This window comes from Leuresthes tenuis, unplaced genomic scaffold, assembly GCF_036924035.1.
Source record: "Leuresthes tenuis unplaced genomic scaffold, fLeuTen1.0.hap1 SCAF_4, whole genome shotgun sequence".
Classification (NCBI taxonomy): Eukaryota; Metazoa; Chordata; class Actinopteri; order Atheriniformes; family Atherinopsidae; genus Leuresthes; species Leuresthes tenuis.
In genome coordinates this window covers 17,820,554-17,841,203 of record NW_027325358.1, presented here as the reverse complement: position 1 = coordinate 17,841,203, position 20,650 = coordinate 17,820,554, and the positions used below count along the sequence as shown (strand labels likewise).

Genomic DNA, 20,650 nt, shown 5'->3' with positions numbered 1-20,650 from the left:
CATCAGCCTGGAATAAATCTGGCAGATGTACATGCAGAAGTTTTCATTATGTGTGTGATCTGAGGGTGTCGTCCTCTTCGTGCCTTGTCATTCAGCTTTGTCCTGTTTGTTCTACAATACACACTTTCCCAGTCTGTCCAAGCCAGCTGCTTGCGTGTTCATCCAGCTCTTGTGCCTGGGAGGAGTTTCCATGTTAAGAAAAAAAACAGGATCTTTGATTGTGTCCTTTTGTGAGCCTGTCTGGGTGCCAGCTGTCGTCAAACATGGGTGACATTTAAACTGTGTAATTAGGTGACATGGGTGGTTGGCCCCTTTTCAATGTGTTTTTTAAACTCGTTGTTTCGACAGTGACTTGTTATTGTACTTGTAACGGCAGACGTAGCTTTTTACGTACCACAGAAAGATGAATATTCGTCCCATTTTTGTCCCAACTGCTTCAGTTCCCTCTCTGCACTTTAAACTTTTGCTTCCCAGTCACAGGACCTTGTTTGTGCTCATGTCTTCACCTTTCTCTGGTATTTCTTTCTCAAACTGTTTTTGTACAGTGTTGCGTACACTATATTTTATTGGTTGCAGTATGCAATCTTCTTTGAAATTAAACTGTATTCATACTTTTCCATTCATCCTCTATAGTTATACATGTTATAGTTTATGTAGTTTTTTATGTTGTTGTTACCATGAAGTTCATACAATTGTGTGTCTTCTTATTGCTTATTAGATAGCTGTTAAAGGGCACATAAAGAGATACAAGAGGTGAGCCGTGTTTCATTCATTCGGTCACGTTTGTTGATGGTGGCTGTTCATTGTTTTTCTTCCTTTCCTTCTTTTCCCCCTTTTTTATAGTTGAAATGCTTTAATCCACATGAACTATGATTTCATCAAGAAAATTTTATTTATTAGTCTGTTCTCTACATTATGCTAAATTCTGACATGATGTCAACAAGGTTTAAAAGTTACCAGCCTTCTAAAGTGGTGGAAAATAACGAAAATAAGCATTTACTGAGTTGTTATAACATAATTTAGTAATTTGTGAACTTACTTCGACCTAACAACATTTCAGAGTGGAATATTGTGTCTTTCTGTTTTTTTTTTCATTTCCCACTTGTCCAAACAAAAGCCGATCCATGTCTAGTAACTGTACATTCAAAATGAAGTTTTGTGTAAGATATTGAATTAGACATGTGCATTACTTTTTTAACCGCATATATTATAACTATACTAGTGGAATACATTACTCAATGAAATAAAAAAAAAAAAATAGGTCTACGCCACTATTTCTCGCCTCTTAAAGTATTTGTGCTCACCTAAAGCCTTACTCTGCACTGCTTTTTCTACTGCTCATCATATTTATGACGCCCGGTAGTGTCGGGGAGCCTTCAACTCGTTAGCTTTGGGGAAAATACAGCATCATGCAAGGCGAACTTCTCCGCCGTTTTCCTGCGTGTACAGGCACACCTGCTCGTGCGACTTGCTAGGCTACATGGCATACAGACCGGAAGTGGAGCTGATAAAGCCATCTTGCACAATGTACACTCTTTGACTGTAAATTTTGCTACACGCACGCATATGTCAGCAGAGTTTCTCAATCTGTCACTATACTAGGGGGAGCGCCTTTGATGGACTAAGGAAAACCTGGACGCCGGAGCTGTGAACTTTTGACAACTCTTGTGAACCGACTTCCGATGAACCCTACACCTGATATCGCGGTTGTCACCTTTTAACAGTTCTACCTGTTAGCCCTTCCTCGCTTTATTTGACAGTCGTGGAATAACACCCATGCACCAGAGCCAGAAGTTACCAGGCTAAGGCGCCGTTAGCTGCTGCTACTTTACGTAGCTACAGTATGTTTTGTCAGCCTGGCTTGAAACCTCCGGCGAAAAGAGTTGCCATTTGAAAGTAACGGCGTTTGTTTTAAGCTTCAAAGTAAGTGGCATTTGGCCAGTTTCCCGCTGCTGAGCACGACGCTATCAATCTGTCACAGAAATGGGACTACACCCGCTGGAATTCAGTGAATGCTATCTGGACAGCCCCAGCTTCAGGGAGAAAATAAAGGCTCACGAAGCGGAGCTGGACAAAACCAACAGATTTATCAAAGAACTGTACAAAGATGGGAAGAACCTCATCAATGCGACGAAGCGTAAGTTTGGGAAACACGCTAACGTGTGGGAGAAGTCTGCTTTGAGCCACGAAATCTGTCTTGAGATGCTTGTTCTGTTGCGAGTGGGTGAAGAGCTTTCTTAAAACTTACAGGAAACAGTCGAATCTCTCTGAGAGAAAGCCATTCTCCACAGATCAGATCGAGGCGTTGTCTTTGTATATTTGTATCAATATTTGCTTTGTATTACCAGGGAGGTTGAAAATCTAGCAACAGTTTTTTTTATCAACACCTCAAACCATGATCACAGTGAAACACACCTTCAGCTCAGTTCAAATGATTTAATGGTTCTCTCTTTCAGCTCTGATCTTGTGGGCTGGTCCTGATCCTCAGAGGGGTTTCAGCCAGTCTACAACACACCATCTTAAATGGACGGCCCCCTTCATGTCTTGTGGGAACATCTTCAAGTGTCTTTGAGTAACTTGTTCATTGTTTAGAAAAAAGAAAAAAAAAAAAGGCAGAGAAAATCGTTGGTGGTTTAAAGGCTCGTTGCACACCTTAATCCAGCTTATAATGACAAACTGAAGGGACTGGATTCGATTCAGTCTGCTTTTTGATCATTTCAGAGTCACCGGCTCATGACTTTCCTCTCTGAAACCCTCACTCAGGCGTGCTTCAGTGTGTCTCTGTTGCAGGTTTGTCTCGGGTACGGAGGTATGACTTTCCTTTTTGCCTTAAGGACACCTTGCATTCCTTAAGGTACAGATTCAGCAACATGCTGTTGAACGTACACAGAGCTCTTTGTTCGTGCTGATTACGAGACCGAAGGCAGTTCCAGCAGACTTTCAGGGGCTTACTTGAAGTTAACATCGTGCTTTGGTGTTGTTCCCTTCCATACTTTGCACTCTAAGTTAGATTCACAGAAGTCTCAAATGTAGTTTAAGGGAACTTTTGGCGGCGGAGCACATTCCACATTGATAGATAAAACACAGCAGCATCGCCCTGCCGTTGTATTTTTAGCTTAAGGAAAGCACGAAGGACAGGGCTGCCTTCAGTCCCTAAAACTCATGCAAAGTCAGGTGCCTGTGAGCTGGTGCAAAGTATAAACTTGGCACAGAGCTGAAAGGTCATGAAGACATACACCTGGCCATCGGCGATGTGTGTTTATAAATGGGATATTAAACTACCTCGCGTGTCTGGAAGTGTCTCTGCACTACGACATCACAAGCACCAAACCTGCATGTTCTCAGCAGGCAGGACAGCTCTGTGGCTCCAAACCGTTTCTACACATCAGATGTCGGCGGTCTGCTCATCGACACTCCTGCAGATTCAGTCTCAGGAGACTTTTGCTTGGCCTAAAGCTGCTTTAGTAATACTGCACATATACCTGTTGGGCTGAGCCCTTCACTCCGTGTTGTTTGCATACTTGTGGTATCTCTTCTTACCTCCAACGCCTCGGTGAATGTTCCCCCCAAAACAGGCAGCTTTATCAAATATGGCTTCAACTGCTTTCGAGGTGTTTTAAGATGCTTGTTCATACTGTGTGTTGAGAATAGCCAAAACGCACTCGTCCTCCACCAGATCTCTCTATCCGCATACTGTGATTTATTGTGTTGACTCTGTTTTATTCATCCGCTGGCACGTTTTATTGGGACTTCAGATATTTTCTGCAGCCACATGGCTTTAGCAGGAGAACCTGCGCGGTGCGTTGAACTCGGGTTTTCAGCCACGGGTGATGAGTTGATATTGATGCGCAGCTGTGTCGGTGTCGACTGACAGAGTTTCCCATTTCAGGAGGACATGCCGTGTCTTGTATTTCATGCCTTATGCGACTGCGGCTAAACTATGCGATTCAACGTGAGGCCAACAACGGGGCATCGAATGTCTCTTCTGGTAATTCTCATTGGGGTTTGTGTGAGTTTCTGAAAAGTTGCTAAGGAATAGGAAACACTGACCAGTGCACTCCCACTGGGACTCTTGCAAAATCAGTTAAAAGTTTCAGGAAGGAACTCATGATCATGTTCCTATGTGCTGACATGAGGTTTTGTCAACCTAATTGACATGACCGGGGCTAAAACTGGTGCCTGTCCCTCCCTCATGCTTATGTCGAATGACATTTGATCAAAATCTGTCATCACTGTAATCACGAGGTATTTACAGCAGATCTATTGAAATGTCATCCCACAGCAAACCGTAGAAAATGACATGGCAGTTTCAGATGTAATCTGAACTTAAACACTTATTGTCATTCATTTTTATTTCTAAAGAGAGGCTTAGGTTGTAATGAGTTAATGGGTATGAGCTGGTAACAGTGTTGTAAATATATGCACTCATGGGTGGAGCTCAGCTCCAGTGCAGCTCTCATTATGTGGACATTGCTCTGATTATATTGTCACATAGGAGTTTCTCCTCTCCACGTCATTCTGGCACTTTTCTTCCTCTAAATCTCTGTAGTTTGGGCCTTTGATTTCGATAGGGTTGATAAAACCTGTGTGCTCAGAGAGTTGTTTTTGATGGGTCGGTTTTTTCTGGGAGCTAAGACGTTTAAACCTCTTTCTATGACAGGTCCCCGTCATTTCAGCAGTGTGATGTAACGCACAGATGAATTCGAAAGGTCTAAGGTTTTATTTAACCTTCTGATAGCCTTTAGCCAGTGTCATGTGTGACTTCTAGACTAGATTCTGGTGGTGAATTGTGTTACTCTGGGTCTGACCTCGGAGTGATCTGGTGCTCGGGGCCGTCCCAAGCACAGTTGTTGTCCGCTCTCAGCCTGTCAGTTACTCCCTCTGCTGCTACAGCTGGGAGGATGTCCCTCTACGGAAAGTCCTTGGGTCTGAGAGGAAACTTTGAAGCGGGGGGGGGGCCTGGGCCAGAGAGCCGTGACATGGAAGTGCCCACCAGTGAAGCAACATGCAGATGTGCTTCTGTTTCAGAGGGTTTCCTCCACAGGAACTGTGTCCTGTCTGTACCCTCACTATTACCCTTATTACTTTTGTCGTCTTTAAATGGTTTGATGGCGCTTCTCGTCTGTTCAGTTATTGCTGCAATAATCTGGAAAATCAAGTTAGACAGAGTTGCAGTGAGGTCAGTCATGGTCATTTCCACAGCTGGACTTTCTCCAGTCAATTGACCAGGAGGCGGCTTGATAAATATGATTTCTATTTTTTGGTTCCACTTTGAAAGATCCAGCCATTTGAAGGGCTCCTTCTCTTTGGCGGACAGATTTAAAAGTAGCCTGCCCATGGTGTGCTTTGGCTTCCTGCTGCTGTCTGTAATCACATTACTTGTTCTGCCAAAGAGCCACATCACAATCTTTCATTAAAATCGCATTAGCTCAAGACGTGAACTCATGTGGGAGGAACGCTTTTTTATCTCTCTCTGCAGAAAGAGGCCTGCTGTAAAAGAAGCATTTCATCTGGAGCTCCTTTTTTGGTACAAGCGCCCTTATGAATTGTTAATCATTAGACTTTTGACCAAATGAAATCCTGATACTGCCACAGCTCTCTGGTCGGTGATTTGGTTGGGATTGACCGGATCCTGTCCAGTGTGGCCTCACCCTCGCACGCTTGTTTTGAGGATCGGGAAGTCATGAATGAAGTAATGCATAGGGAGCTGGGGGGGGGGGGAGGGGAGGGGATGGGTGAGCCGGCTCGGTCGGGGGCAAAGGTTGGAGGCAAGTGGAGCAGCAATTCGGCCTGGAAAAGACGGGAGAGTGAAACAGGAAGCACTGTGGAAAGGCACAGCATGGAAACGTTGAGGGCCTGGACCAGGGGAGCTCTGACCTGAGTGCCACATCTGATGAGAGTGTAGAAAGCATAACAAGCAACCCGCCAACGTGTGCCAGTAAATACACTGTGGACTTCTTCAGCAACTGGCCTTTGACACGCTCTCACATTTTATGGGTTTGCTATAGGAAAACCTTTGCTGTAGCATCCAGAACATTTAATGTTAGGTTTCCTACTTCAGCAGACAAGGTTGTCTTATCTTGTCTCATCATAGGTCAATTTTTTTTCTTCCTACTGGAATAACATCAGATATTTTGATATCAAGCTGAAGCTGAACTCTGCAAGTGGACATTTGAGTTCATTTAGTCACATATGAGCTTTATTCCCTTGTGCTGTTTCTTTTTTTTTTCTTTTGCGGGTGCGTTATCTTGCAGCCTGTTCTGCGGTAACCCGAGAGCTGTGTTGTTTTTCTTCCTGCCTCCTCTAAATGGGGGCATCGATGTTCATGTCACAAAGTTGGGCATGCTTTTCCTTTGTTCGTCCCGGTTTAGGGTAACTTCACTTGTAGTATCAGTCCGATGTAAGGTGGGGTCTTTATGACTCATGCTGTGAAGCCAGTGCCGGGGCCTCTGGTGTTCTGCAGAGAAACTAGCCAAGTCTGACAATTCCCAGGTTTGCTCTGAAATACCTTTGCTTTAAAAGGCAAAAATCAGACGAAGCTTTTCGCCTCTGAGTCTTGTGTGCCCTGGTGTGTGTGTGTGTGTGTGTGTGTATCGTTTAACCTTTAAACCTGTTGTACATCTTTTATCTGGAGCTTTTCTTTCCCCACTGGTTGGATTTATTTAATCCGTGATGTTGAAACATCAACTGGCACCATGCAGCTTCACGCCACCGTCGCCGCTTCCTCTCTCTGCATGCTGCCCGGTGTTGATTTTCACTGTGGAATCATGGAATAACACTCATTCTTCGTGTTTTATGTAATGAAGTCCGCGGCTCACACTCGCACATGGCTCGAATAAAGTGCTCGCATATCTGTCCGTTTGCGTCAGTGTTCTTGGAATACACACTAATGGGCCTCACTGATGTGAGCTTTTAGTCCGTCTTTGCTGAAGAAATAAAAAGGCGTGTTTGTTTAATGTCCTAATAAACTCCTAGAACAAAATCTGTGACTTTTCCCTTTTTCCTCAGCCTAATAACAGCAGATGAGAACATACCAGTTAAAACAAACTTTTTTTCTTAGCCGCACGTTAATCACATGCACGCGCCAACAACCTTCACCTCCCCTGGCAAAAATCTGTGTGTTTACTATGATCTGCGTTAGAACTTTAAAGAAAAACAAAACTGCACATTACATTTCACACCTTTAAGAGTCTTTAAGACGTAATAGACCTGGGTGACGTATAAACAGCGTGAATGCGCCACAGACTAGTATTTCTAAAGTAGGTGCTTTGCGAAGGGGCCCATTCAATCCCGTGTGTTCCCACTTTGAGAACAATGCAAATGGAATAATATGGCAGCAGAATAGGTGGACTATGGTATCACGTGATAAGGTGAAGCAGAAATGGGGGGGGGGAAAGGTGATGTAATTGAACTGATTCATCTTCTGTAAGATAACCATATGTGCGCCATAAACTTTTACATTTAGTGAGAATAAAGTGTTTCGGCGTTTGTACACATGTGGAAAATACACGCAGTGTTTATGTGTTTGGCTCCTTCACCGTTATCAGATCGGCAGATCCTCCATCAAACCCAGGGTAATGGATTGAGGCGTTCTTAAGGTGTGTCAAGGTTAGGCGTCGTGTTTTCAAAACATGCTTTTTTTTACTATGGAGTAGAGCAGTCAAAGTTTCCACCCTACGATCAGTTTCTGTTTGGGGGATAACTGGAGCCCTGCAGCTCACCAACAACGACTTGGAAATAGTCTTTTGTTTCCCATGTGGTCAATAGCTGGAGGATTAGGCAGTTTAACACGCACAGTAAGACCTCTCAGACTTATTTTATGGTTGAAGTCAAGCCGCTGAACGATTGCAAACATCCATCCAATTCTCAACGGACAGGAAAGGGGAAAAAAGAGGGAAAAAAAGCTAGCTGTCATTGCAGCTTTTATTTTCTTTTAAAGAGAAAGCTAAGCCTCAGCTGACGAAGCCTTGATTTATAGCGCTGACTTTCCTTGCCTGAGACGAACAGCTGGGCCTCGTGTCGCTGCAGATGTTGCAGCCTTTGAGTTAATCTGTCTCGCACACCTTTTGAAGAATGTTTGGCTTGCAGTTCAGGACAACTCATTAATTAACATCCCAGTTTTATGAAATGTCACTTCAACCTAACAGTGTCTACATATGTCACACGCTGAGGGAGAACGCTTAATAATTCTGTGAAGATGGATTTGAAAGCCCCCTCGCATTTGGAAGGATGTTCTAAAGTACCTGCTGGTTGCAGTTAACCTGGGACTCTACATGTTTTGTCATTTTAGAACTTTTACTGCTGAGGGTAACTATTCTGAGAGAGAAGCAGCTGCTGCAAAGTTTGATTTTATGCTCTTAACATCGTATAAACCTTTCGAATATCAAAAACTCAATGACCTCAGATGCACCTCTACAGAACTGAGTTTGAACTGCATTAGGACAAGAGTCGGAACCAAATCCAATTTAATCCATTGACTCGCTGATGAATCGCCCGTAAAAAACTAGTTTGTTAGAGGCAGAGAAAATGCCAATAAAGACCTGCTGGTGCTGTCTGCAGTCCCTCCACTCGCTGCAAATCAACGGCGAGACTAGACTGACCAGAGTCACCTTTTATGGACTCGCACACCCTGGCCTGGATTCTTGCTGTCTGTGTGGTTTAGATTCCCCACAGATTTATAGTCCCTTCAAAGAAAATTGCCAACATGTAAGTGTTTGCTCCCAAAATAGCCAAACCTGTGTTGTGAAAATAATGCTCGTTACCCGCGCCGCAGCACTCCCACGTTGGGTTATCGCGTCGTGTTGAGCGGGCGTCTCTGTGACAGAAAGGTTTGACCCTAAAGATGATTAGAACTAGGAATATGGGCTCCAAGTCTTTTCTTTTTTTTTTAAGATACAAGTGTAGCTTCTCCTGTTGATGCTTGTACAAAAAAACCTGTTTTTGTGTACCGCTTGAATGGAATCGACGTAGGAAGGATGAATATAGCCTCATCCCATTGATAATGATCTAAAGTTGGACTGTTCAGTCTCTTGCAGTACCTCTTGGGCTTCATAATTAGCTATCAATGGCCTTAAACTAGTCATGAAACCTTGTGTTTTCCTTAGTGTCACGATTCTTTCCCAGATCGACGAGGTCGTGTTGTGCTCGTTTTTTTTGTATGTTCACAAGCATTTCACATGTTTTTTTCTGCTGCTGTTTAGAATTTCTTAATTGCATTACATCAACAATTACCACACACACACACAGAGTGCAACACACACACGTAACACGTTTCCTCTAAAGGTTATTTGAAGGCTTACTCAAAGAATAGACTATACTATAAAATACCGTAATACCAAAATGGTCTCATTGTTTGGAGAAGCTTTTCAGTTTCCTGTAGTTTCGTTGCAGGATTTTATGGCTGAGGTTTGTGTGTGTGTGTGTGTGTGTGTGTGCTTTTTTGGATTGCATAGGTTCGGGTTAGCATCGACAAGTGACCAGGACTGAAATTTAGACTGTTTAAAAGAGGCGATCAGGCCAGAAGCTTTGCCCTTTGTCTCACATGTTTAAGCTGCGGGCCGCTCCGTAGATTTAATCCACAGCATGTGTTCACACACTGCCCAGGGATCGTTTTACGGGGTAAAGATTGATATGAAAATAGTAAAACGTCTGAAACGAACACGCTCATACAGTAATTAAGTCTAATTTAGTGCACATGCCAGGAGATTTTTCTGTTCAGGCTTAAGATGTCCAGTGTATCGAATTCCTGTTGAATAATGACAGATTGGATTCTTTTGAAAGTCCTGGGAAAGATTTGTGTGTCTGTGATATATGATCATCTGTCCTATAAGTGCACATTTTGACCATGTCATTTGCAAACCCTGTGCTTCTTTTATTGAAGAAAAGAACATGCTTCACATTTGATTTTAATTCTATTTCTTCAGCCGAAAATACCAAATACTGAGCACTGATTTATGGCATTTTGCCTGTATTGAGTAACCGTGGCCGTACACTCCTTGCTGGGGGATATCCAGCATTTCGGAGGGAAATTGTCGGTATACATTATGGGACTTTTTTTTTTTTTTTAACACCTCTTTTGTGTGATGTTTGCCTTGCAGACAGATGTAGTTTGCTCTCTTCTGCTGCACCTGTTGACCTATGGTGTGTGACACTGTGGTGCACACAGGCTCGATGCTGAACAGGACGTGCCAGAAAGTAGGCAGACAGGATGTTTACAATGTGGCCAACTTAAACGCATCAGACCTACGTTTTTAAGCAGGCTTATGCGTATCTGTAAATCATCTCTTAGCCTCGAGTTTGTCGTCATGGAAATGACGTGGTGGAAAACTGCCATTATAACCTTCTTTCATATTCTGCTGCCTTTTAGGCACATTGCATTTCATTGTGTTTTATGTTTGGCATTTTCTTCCAGAGCTCGGGATGGCACAGCGTAAGTTCGCCCAGTGTCTGGGAGAGTTTCATTTTGAGTACATCGGAGATGCAAAGACAGATGACGAGAAATGCATTGGTAAGTGTGTCAAGTTTTTCTCCTCAAGCGACCCGCGAGCTAACCGCCGCGCACCTCAAATGCTTGTTTACAGCTCCTTCTCTACCAGCAAATTAGGAAGAGGTGTGCACCTGTTCCTGTAATACCACAGCACTCTGTGCTTTTAAGCTGCATGTGACAGAAACACAAGAGACCATGGGGAAGAAGGCCCTCATTTCAGATTTTTTTAAAAAATGTTTTGTTCTTTCAGATGAGTCTTTGCAAGAATTCTCCTCATTCCTCAAAAACCTAGAGGACCAAAGAGAGCTGATGGTGAGAACACACTGTGTGTTTTCTGTGTGTGTGTGGTCACAGATGTCATGCACACACATCAGTTTGTGGAATTCCTGAGTTCCCACGTGTGTGTGTGTGTGTGTATTTGTGTAATAAGTGCAGCTCCATCATGATTGTATGATGATTAGTTATGAGGCAGCAAAAGTTCACTTCATCAAATATGAATAAGGCATACGGCTCAGGTGTCTGAACAGATAGAATCAAAGACTCGCCAGTAAGTTCTCTGGGTCATCATAAACCATTAACAGAAGTTCAAAGTCTGTTTGCTGCTTACCTGCCGCTGCTTCACCCGAAAGGGTAGTGTTACCATCTTTTACACATGCGGCAACCCCAGTGCAGGTATTGGTAAGTGTTTGTGTCTTTCTGAGGGTCGCTGTCACATCACCTGCCTGGGGAGTGCATGCAGAGAGAACAGGAGTGCATGTGACGTCATTACAGCTAAGCTTTAAATACCAAGATAAATGTCATAAGCAGCAGCTGGCTCTTAGTCCACAGCAAGACAACTCCTGACTCATAAAACGAGCTTCTGTCTCTGGCAGAAGGATTACAGCTGCTCATTTTTGAACCCGGAAACGATAGAAAGGAAGTTGAAACGAATGTCTGTCTTTCGAAGACTTTGAATAGTAGAACAAAAGAACCTCTGACAGAGGTGCACGCTTTGCAGAGCTGTGCGTAATGTCTGAGGTAAGGGTGTGAACCCATCATCATCAGCTGCTTACTGATATGAATGTTGTGCCAGGCTCAGACCACAATGGTAAGCACTCTTAAGCATGGTGTGATGACATCACTGCTGCAAAGTAAGGAAAAGAGCGTGCAAGCACAGGCATGTCCAACCTGTAGCACAGAGGGAAAAACCAGAGGAGCTGTGCTGACATTGCAACACAGTTATTATTAGGGTTGGAACAAAAAAACCCAAACAACTGAACATACTCAAAGGTTATTCATTGAAGCAAACAGGGAAGTTTGACTGTTAGGATGATAGCAGTTCTTTCTTTTTGCGGACACCGAGGGACCCCTTGTTTAAAATAAATTAAAAAAAAAACTGGCTGAGGGTTGAACGCCCTGAGGCTGATGTCTAGCTTAGGTTAAGACATTGTTTTATTTATTTATTTTTGAACAAAAATGTGCACAGTTTCCTCCATGCCTTGAAAGTTGCACCCTTGGAGCACGCTGCAGCTGTCAAGACAACAGCCAGAAATGAGTAGATCAATGAATAAATTCACCAAGAAAGTGTAGAGGCCACTCTGCGCTTCAGATAACGGTATTAATGAGCTTTTTCTTTGGACAGGCGCTAATTATGTTATGTGCTCTCCCCATAGATGAGAAACATCACAGAAACTTTAATGAAACCTCTGGAGAAGTTCAGGAAAGAGCAGCTCGGTTCAGTAAGGGTAACGTATGATGGTTCATTGCCTTTTCTGAGTGTGCTTTGTTGTTTGAGCTTGAAGCATTTGAATTGTAATAGGCACCAGGTTTAGATTTAAAAAAACAAACATTTTTTTTTATATCTTTTAGAAAAAAGTGTTGTTATTTCCCACCACTACTCCAACTCCAACTTTTTTTCTTTTTTATTATTTCCACAAGGCGGACAGAAAAAAGTACGAAAAAGAAACCGAGAAGTACTACAGCTCTCTGGAAAAGCTCCTGAACTTGTCAGCAAAGAAGAAAGAGCCACAGCTACAAGAGGTATTTGTCCCTGCCTGAACTGTCTGATAGATATGTGGCGCGGAATACCTATTCGTTTTCCCAAAAAGACAGATGTAAACAGACGGGGTTTTTTTTTTTCTTTTTTTTGTTTGTTTAGTTTATTTCCGTCTGCAGCGCTGCGAGGAAGAGTCTCACCGCACAGCCTGCAGGACACTTTCCACTGACGTGCCTAGCAGCAGTAGTTTGTGTCACATGCTTGAAAAGGAAATGTGTGCTCTCTCTCTTTTTTCTTTTTTTGCACTACACCACTGAGTCAGCCGAGGCTTTAATGCGATTCACGGAGCAGTCGCTGCTGCACCAACCCCGGGATGACAATTTGAAAAGTAAAAAATCTATTAAAAATGTTTTAAAAAAGCAGCGTCTCCTCCGTGCCGACGCCACGTAAGGCTCATCCAAATGTTGTTCGCGCCCAACAGACGGGGACACCTGAATCTGTGAGCATTTTTTTCCCCCCGCGCGCTGTTCCGCTCCGTCAGACTCTTCTTACACAAGAGCCGGCGGTACCGACGCGGATTTCAATCGTGCTCGAATAAATAGACCCAGTGATTCGTTCGCAGCCGCAGGACTCATGAACTGTATCAGCACCCATCCGCTGTTGCGTCAACCCGCTGAACAGGGAATATATTATGGACACCAGAGTGTGAACTTTGAGTTTACTTGTTTTACAGGGGAACAGATTCAGTCCGTATGTGGATGCGCACTTGATCTTTTAGGGTTCGATCTTTAGACGGCGTTTTCGTGGTCCAGGTTTACTGTACAAGCACGTGTCTCGTAACACTTCGCCCGAGTCAGCTGCCAGCTTTATGCACACTGTTAAGTACAGTTGTATATTTCCTAGTCTTCCTAAATGAAAACCATATTTATTTGTAGTTCTCGGTTAGATATAGTTGTTCTGGGCCAGCTACACACTGGAGGAAGGTCGAGATCTTTTCTTTAAAGGAGTTCTCTCCCAAAGTCCACAGAGAGATGGGCTCCATTAATTAGCCTTCCTTAACCCGTCCATCTGTCCACACACGTGATTCTGTTGAGTTTATATGTGCTGGCTGTACTCTGCCTTTCTCCCAGTGTCAGCTGTGCCAGGCTCCAGCTTACTTGCGTTCTTGTAAAAGAACAGGCGGGTATAGAAAAAGAGATTTTTATTCCGTTATTATTTCACATGCGCTGTTGGATCTGATGACATCGGTCATTTGCACACAAGAGGAATGCAGTTTCATTCTGCTGTGTGGTGTTTTATGATGTGAGTGACAGTAAAATTCCCTTTGACTGTGTGTGCGCTACTGCTTCTCCTGTCCTTGAACAGGGGCCCTTTTCTTTTGCACTTCCTCAGGTTTTTTTTTTTTTCGCATTTGTGCTCGCTTGTGAGAGATATTTCTTTACATGAGTCAGAATTCAAAGAATAGAGAGCTTTGCAATGCTGTGCAAATCGTGCAGCTGTGTCCAAGACAAGCCTACAATTTAGAGCTACTTTTATTATCTTGGCTCAGCTCTCAGAAGTTGATCTTCCAATTGTAGTTATCCTTGAATGATTTAATGCCACACAGAAAATCCACCAGTTCCCCAAACTGCAGTGTATCCTAGTTTTTCTCCCTTTGCTCGACTCTCTGCAGCTATAATTATCGCGGTGTGTGTTCTCCACCTCTCCAGGCAGACATCCAGGTGGAAACCATGAGACAGCACTTTCAGGAGGAGTCACTTGACTATGTGTGCAAACTGCAGGATATCCAGGAGAGAAAGAAGTTTGAGTGTGTGGAACCAGTAAGTGACCCACCGGAGTTAGTTTCACATTAAAGCATTTAGTCTGACATTTGCAAATAAATGAAGTCGCCATCTTTCAAAGTACACCTCATATTAGCTAAGCACTAGATTTTTTTTTTTTAGGTATTGCTTCTAGATTTGGAACTTATTTGATGGGGAAACAGCAGGAGGCACATTTGAACTAAATAGCTTATAACTGTGAAAGTTATTGACTGAGTATAGTGTCGGGTGAATCCAGTGGGCCCAACTGGCCTTGTTTCTTAGAGTCCTGTCTTGTTTCAGGGAGAAAGCTTCCTGGCCTGACAGTTTGCACCTGATCTTGTAAACATTATCACATGACTATTGTTTTATGACAAACTTGAAAAATCCCTTGTTTCCCTTCTCTAAAACTAGGGCCATATATGCCGTTTCAATAAGGCACAAGTTTCAGTCTCGCTCGGAAAAAAAATAAATAAATCGACCGTGTTAATGACTTTTTGTTTGACAGCGACTCACCTGTTGTGAGTTTTTCTTTTCCCCTGCGGGCTGCTTACGTTTGTTTTCCTGATTTCTTTACAGATGCTGGCCTTCTTTCAGACCGTCTTCACTTTTTATCACCAGGGTTTCGAACTTGCCAAGGACTTTGATCATTATAAAACAGCACTGCAGATTAATATTCAAAATGTAAGACATATCTTTGTTTTCTCATCATATTTGTAATGTGGAGCAAAAAAAGAAAAAAAAGAAGCAGAATAAATGAATGAACTGATAATCCTGTGTCGTTGTTATAAGGTCTAAGCCACGTGCTTGGTCACAACTTTTAGTTTCTCCTCAGTTTCATTCTTATTTTCAGACTACTGCAAGCGATTACTCAGATTTCATGGAGTTGAAGGGGCTTTCTGAGAGAAGCCCATTTTTTTCCAATGGCATTTTGTTAGTAAGGTCATTCTACTAGGCATCAGGAAGTCACTTAGTGGAGTGTGTACTTGCTTCCTCTCCCTCCCAGACGAGGAGTCGGTTCGAAGGCGCTCGATCGGAGGTGTACGAGCTGATGAAGAGGATCAGAGAGGCCCCCCACGAATACAAACAGACCAGCCCCATCAGCTATGAAGGCTATCTCTATGTACAGGAAAAACGTAAGGCTTTCATATGTGTGTGTTAAAATACACCAACTCAAGGCGAGAATATGTGTAAAACATTTCATGTGTTGTCTTTTAATCGGGGGAGGAGCTTTTGCTGTTCCCCTTCAGCGGCTGTAAACATTTGATTTGGATTTCCTAAACCAGATAATTATCCGTAACAATCTGCAGATGCTTTATTTTTTTATTTTTTTATTTTTTCTTGCCAGAATTTTGCCTGAAAACTGCTCAGACCAAGTTAGGCTGTGTTTGATCTGTGTGTGTAATGTGTTGTTTTTTTTAAGGTCCACCTCCCTTCGGTTCAAGCTGGGTCAAGCGCTACTGCACGTTCGTCAAAGAGCAGAAGATCCTGCACATGGTGACTTTTGACCACAGATCAGGCGGAAAGATTGTGAGTGATCACAGAACGCGACTTTACGGCTTCTCCTTCTTTCTTTCTTTCTATTTTTTTTTTTCTTTTTCAACCACCTATTTAATTCATTTGAACTATTTTGGTCTCCAAAAACCTTTTGAGTGTGAACAGGGAACATTTTTTTTCCAGGGTGAGACGGAGTCTGTCACGCTTAAGTCCTGCCTGCGCAAAACAACAGACTCGTTGGACCGGAGATTCTGCTTAGACCTGGACATAACAGATCGGTACGTTGTCACTTTAGCCTGTTTAGCAAATGGACTGGGATGGAATTAAACCTGTACATTATCACCGTGGCACAAGTGACACAATTGGTTTAATTTAATTAAATTTTTTGTTCGCTGATGACTTCCAGGAACACAATATAAAATGATTTGTATCCACAGAGATACATAAACTAACCAGTTGAGCTGAAGAGCTCTGTTCTACACAGTCACAGTTTGTCACTGTGTTTTGGATGGCAGAGGGTGGACAGCCAGCCGGACCGTGCTGGTTATAGATACCCCATTCTGACACACAGCTTAGCCATGCCCTGCCCCTTCTCTGTTGTATTAATAGAACAGCAGTCGTCGTCCCCCCCTCGATATAGAATGGAAATTTGAGTGCACACATCCACTCGCGCTGTGATGGGTCATTTGATATCTATCAGGCCCTGCGATTGTAGGTTTTATAGATAGATGCAAGGTGTATGTGCCCTTGGCAGATACTGATTTTTCTTTCTTAAGAGAACACTAAGCACACGGGATTGACAGTGGTATCCGTCAGTGCTAAACTGTACTCTAACTCTAAGCCTTTGCCTAATGCTAATGTGCTATGGCTCTCTCCCAGTCCAGGGACGGTGCTTACCGTACAGACCTTGTCAGAGGATGACCACAAGTTTTGGATACATGCCATGGGTGGGAAGGAACCCGTGAGTCAGCCTCCACAGTCTCATCATCTACCGCAACAGTTATCTTTTAGTTTACGATCGTTGCATAAATCGTACCATATTTCTCAAAGGTCTGGTATATTTGCTTTCAAAAGTAGTTTTTAAAATGTTTTTATTTTATTTTATCAGATTGGATGCTATCTCAACAGAACTCTTTCTAGAGAAAGAGGAAGTAAGTTTCTGTCTACATCATATCCTCCATCTGTAACAGAATATTGAGTATTTCAGAAACTCTAAATGTGCCTGACGAAATATCCCTCCCTCCCTCCCTCTAGTTGACGCCCAGTTGGACGAAGTGGGTTTGAATCTTGTGAAGAATTCCATCAGTGCAATTGAAACAAGAGGTGAGCTTGTGATGCGGTCCTTCGTGGACAAGTGGAAAAGCTCAGTCCAGAGGGTTGCGAGGTGTTTTATTTCGATAAATATAAAGCCAGCATTTGAGTGCAATATCAGACAATATATGTGCAGTGTCTCTATGTGTACACACGGGGGCAGACTTTTTCCATTATTGAAACGAAAGGTTGAGAAGAAGGTACTGCAGACAGTGCACACCCTTGTTACACAAACAGTGGTCATTGCGTTGCGCTATTGTTTTAATTAATTTGCTTCAGTGGGGACATGATTTTCCTGACCTCCTTTTCATTGACGAAAAAAACTGGCCCGTTTCTTCTCATCCTGCCTCTTAATACAAATTGTTATCCATCACTTTGACCTTGGCTCATATTACAGCATTTTCATTCATCTGCTTCATAGATTCCAAACACACATGTATTTATCACATTTATCAGTTACGATTTTTGTGTCTTGATAAGTGTTAATATTATTATTCCTTATTAGGTATTAATGACCAAGGCCTGTACAGAGTTGGAGGGGTAAGCTCCAAGGTCCAGAAGCTCCTCTCATTAATGATTGGTAAGTTAATGTCCATTCTTTTTCCTCTCTTTGCTCTTTAAATGCTCACATAGAGTGTGTTTTTTTTTTTATTTGACCTGAGTTACAAGTTAAAGAACTTAATCTAACAGGTGCCAGTAGGAATCTTTGCTTTGCTTTCATTCAAATGTATAACCCCCACACACACACACACACAGACAGACAGACAGACAGGGTCTGTCCTATTCGAATTCTTACTTTTTGGCTTTTGCTTCATCAACACACCACCAAGACAGCCTCGCCTGCACTCATGGCGGGCTCATTCTGTCAGATGCCTTTCTCAGTTTCTTTCATGCCCCTCTCTTGTCTCGATTCTCTTTCGCTCAACTCCTCTCCTACAGAACTTGTCCTCTGTCCTTTCTGTAGCACCGTGCCTGCTCTGCGGTTTCCTGCTGTCTCTAGCAGACACCAGTTCACTTTCAGCTCTGTGTTCTGAATGACAACGAACTCAGGCAGCCGCCAGCTTGTCTTAGCTTCCTCTCTCAAACCCTCCAGCCTCCCAACCTGCCGACTCATGCTGTAGACTCCAAAAGTTTCTTTAGAGCCTCAATACGCTTCGAAGTTTTTATCTTTAAATGTGACATTTTGATGCTGTTTTGAATTAAGGGAAAATGGAGATTTCATCTTAACTTAAATGTTTGCAAAGGAGTCAAAGTATTGAATAAAGGAGATATTATCATTAAACGGCCCTAAACCCAAGCAAAAGTTTAACCCATGCAATTAGTTATATGTACGACAGAAGCAGCATTGCTTCTAAACGCACACACAATTTCACCAACATTACATGCAAACGGCAGTTCAAAGTGAGTGGGTGAAACAAGCTTTAAACCCTGAAGAAAGACTTTGGATCCTCCCACTCCTCCTTCTTTTCATTTCTCACCCACCAACATGGCCACGGTCCAATCAGTTAGTACACACTGATAGAAACACTCTCCCATAGCATTACAGTACAAAGAAAGCAGTACCTAAAATGACTGAATAGCAGGCAATGCTATAGCAGGGAGAAGACTTTAAAAGTGAGCTGTCATCCGTGTCTCAGTTACAGACAGACTGGGCAGGAGATTTGCCTGTAAAAGTTGCTGAAATAGAGGCTTTTGTACGTAGGATATAACTGCAGAGCACACAATTTTAGGAAATTCTCAAAGACATCTCAAGAGATCAGCTTGATTGACTAAATGATGACGGCCATTAATGTATTCAACAATGGAAGATGATGACTCACTCATCTCAGAGACCACCTGACCAGATGAGGACGTGTTTTTTTTGGATGCTGCTAAATGATATCAATTGAAAACAGTACCCGGTAAAGTAACTTTAAAGGGTTAGGACGCATGAATTAAATGAAAACATTTTTTCCCCATTGTGGCATCTCGCTGTGTTGTTGGTTAACAAAGTCCTTTCCATCTCACCTGGTTAACCTGAACAGATGGTGAGTCGGTCTCTCCGAAAGACGTTGCAGGGCAAATCAAAGTATTAAATCACGTTCCCACAGGACGAGTCCGCACAGTGTTTGGCCTAATTTTAGAAAAATAGAGAAACTAAATAAGAAAATAACGATCAAAGGAAAATATTGATGTGCAATTTAAATATAGAACTAATGGTTTTTCGTTCAGATTCTCCTTCAAGGCAACATTCATGTTGATATTCACCTCAGAATTTTGTCGTAGATTGGAAATAAAGACTGAGAGAGAAGTTAGAGTGATTTCTGATCAGTGTGAGTGACGGCTTGTCTTTCTTGAGTGTTACAGAAACAACGGGCCTACACACCCCCTTAACCCCCATGAGTTATGCTACTCGGATGACAAGCGTTTTTTTTTTTTGAGGACCTAAAGTAGCTGCTTATGATGTCGCAAAGTTATTAAAAGGTCAAGTTGGTGGCAACCCGGGCACACAGGAGGTGACAAGGGGCTATCGAGTGGATGTTGCTTGGTCCTGTTTCAAAAATGAAAGTTGAGAATCACTGCTGCGCAGTGCTAGCATCTGCTTTCACGTTCCTACTTTTCACTGTTGGCATTCATTTCGGTGTAACTCTGCACATCTTCACATTATTCAACACATTATAGTTCATTTCTGTTGATCCAGCCCAGTGTGCCAATCCCAAGTTTTTATAGTGCTGATCAGGAAAGTTGATTGTGCAAACTTGTCCTTTTATTTATCTTTTCTAATTTATTTTGTGTGTGTGATGAAATCTTTTTCTGCATATATTGGTAGCATTTCATCATCTGCGTTTCTAACTTAAGTTTCTTTGCTGAAGCCCCCCCTTCCCCAGCACAGAGTGAGCCCCAAGGGCTCGATAACAAAGGTCAAATGATTAGATTTAGACTTTGTAGTTGCTGCCTTTTTGGAGCTTGTAATCGATTCTGCTTTTCCCCCCATTAAAAAATATATATATATATATGTACATTTTTATTTTACATACCTGACAAAATCACATCTATTACCGCAAGAGGAATTTGCACAGAGCTAATTAGTCCATCACAGAGAAACGCACCTGGCTCCAGATGTTTACTTTCAGAAGTCGACGTTTGACTGGTCATTTCGCAGACAGTGGAATCTGGGAAACTCCTCCTCCATACAGTTTAAAGGCTGAATGAGAAAAATCCGTTTTACTGGTAACGGATCGTCTATCACCCACGAAGCTAATGCCAGTGCAGTGAATCGGGCCCGGTGGACTTCATGCGTCTCACTAATAACGCTTCACGGGACACATTGCGCTTCCACATCCTCTATAATTCATCAGAGGTTACTTAAGGTGTGACCGAAGCCCCTCTGAATCTTCATCATAACACACACCTCAAGTCCCCGTGGAGTCAGTGAAGTAGTAAGGGATTCATTAACCTTTTAATGAGTATAGAACCAACAGCTCTCCAAAGAAGCTGCAACTTCCCTTCACCTCAGCCGGGGCTGCACTCAACCCCCGAAGCTCGTGGCAACGCTTTTATCCTCATATGGCCAATTACAAGTTACGTATTTATGTTGCATAT

General features: G+C 42.8%; 1 protein-coding gene across 3 annotated transcripts in view; it reads left to right on the top strand.

The window, feature by feature from the left end:
* The first annotated feature begins 1,539 nt into the window (after nucleotides 1-1,539).
* Nucleotides 1,540-20,650, top strand: part of arhgap10 (Rho GTPase activating protein 10) — a 41,046-nt gene continuing 21,935 nt past the window's right edge. For 2 of the 3 annotated variants that reach the window (XM_072384895.1, XM_072384893.1), the window contains exons 1-14: nucleotides 1,540-2,137; nucleotides 10,412-10,507; nucleotides 10,737-10,798; nucleotides 12,139-12,210; nucleotides 12,404-12,505; nucleotides 14,171-14,281; nucleotides 14,840-14,944; nucleotides 15,267-15,396; nucleotides 15,684-15,790; nucleotides 15,941-16,035; nucleotides 16,637-16,718; nucleotides 16,866-16,908; nucleotides 17,012-17,080; nucleotides 17,574-17,648. In XM_072384895.1, the coding sequence (XP_072240996.1) occupies nucleotides 1,984-2,137; nucleotides 10,412-10,507; nucleotides 10,737-10,798; nucleotides 12,139-12,210; nucleotides 12,404-12,505; nucleotides 14,171-14,281; nucleotides 14,840-14,944; nucleotides 15,267-15,396; nucleotides 15,684-15,790; nucleotides 15,941-16,035; nucleotides 16,637-16,718; nucleotides 16,866-16,908; nucleotides 17,012-17,080; nucleotides 17,574-17,648 (1,303 nt within the window). In that variant the 5' untranslated portion in view covers nucleotides 1,540-1,983. The remainder of the gene's footprint in view (nucleotides 2,138-10,411; nucleotides 10,508-10,736; nucleotides 10,799-12,138; nucleotides 12,211-12,403; nucleotides 12,506-14,170; nucleotides 14,282-14,839; nucleotides 14,945-15,266; nucleotides 15,397-15,683; nucleotides 15,791-15,940; nucleotides 16,036-16,636; nucleotides 16,719-16,865; nucleotides 16,909-17,011; nucleotides 17,081-17,573; nucleotides 17,649-20,650) is intronic. The other variant, XM_072384894.1, reaches the window with a different exon arrangement.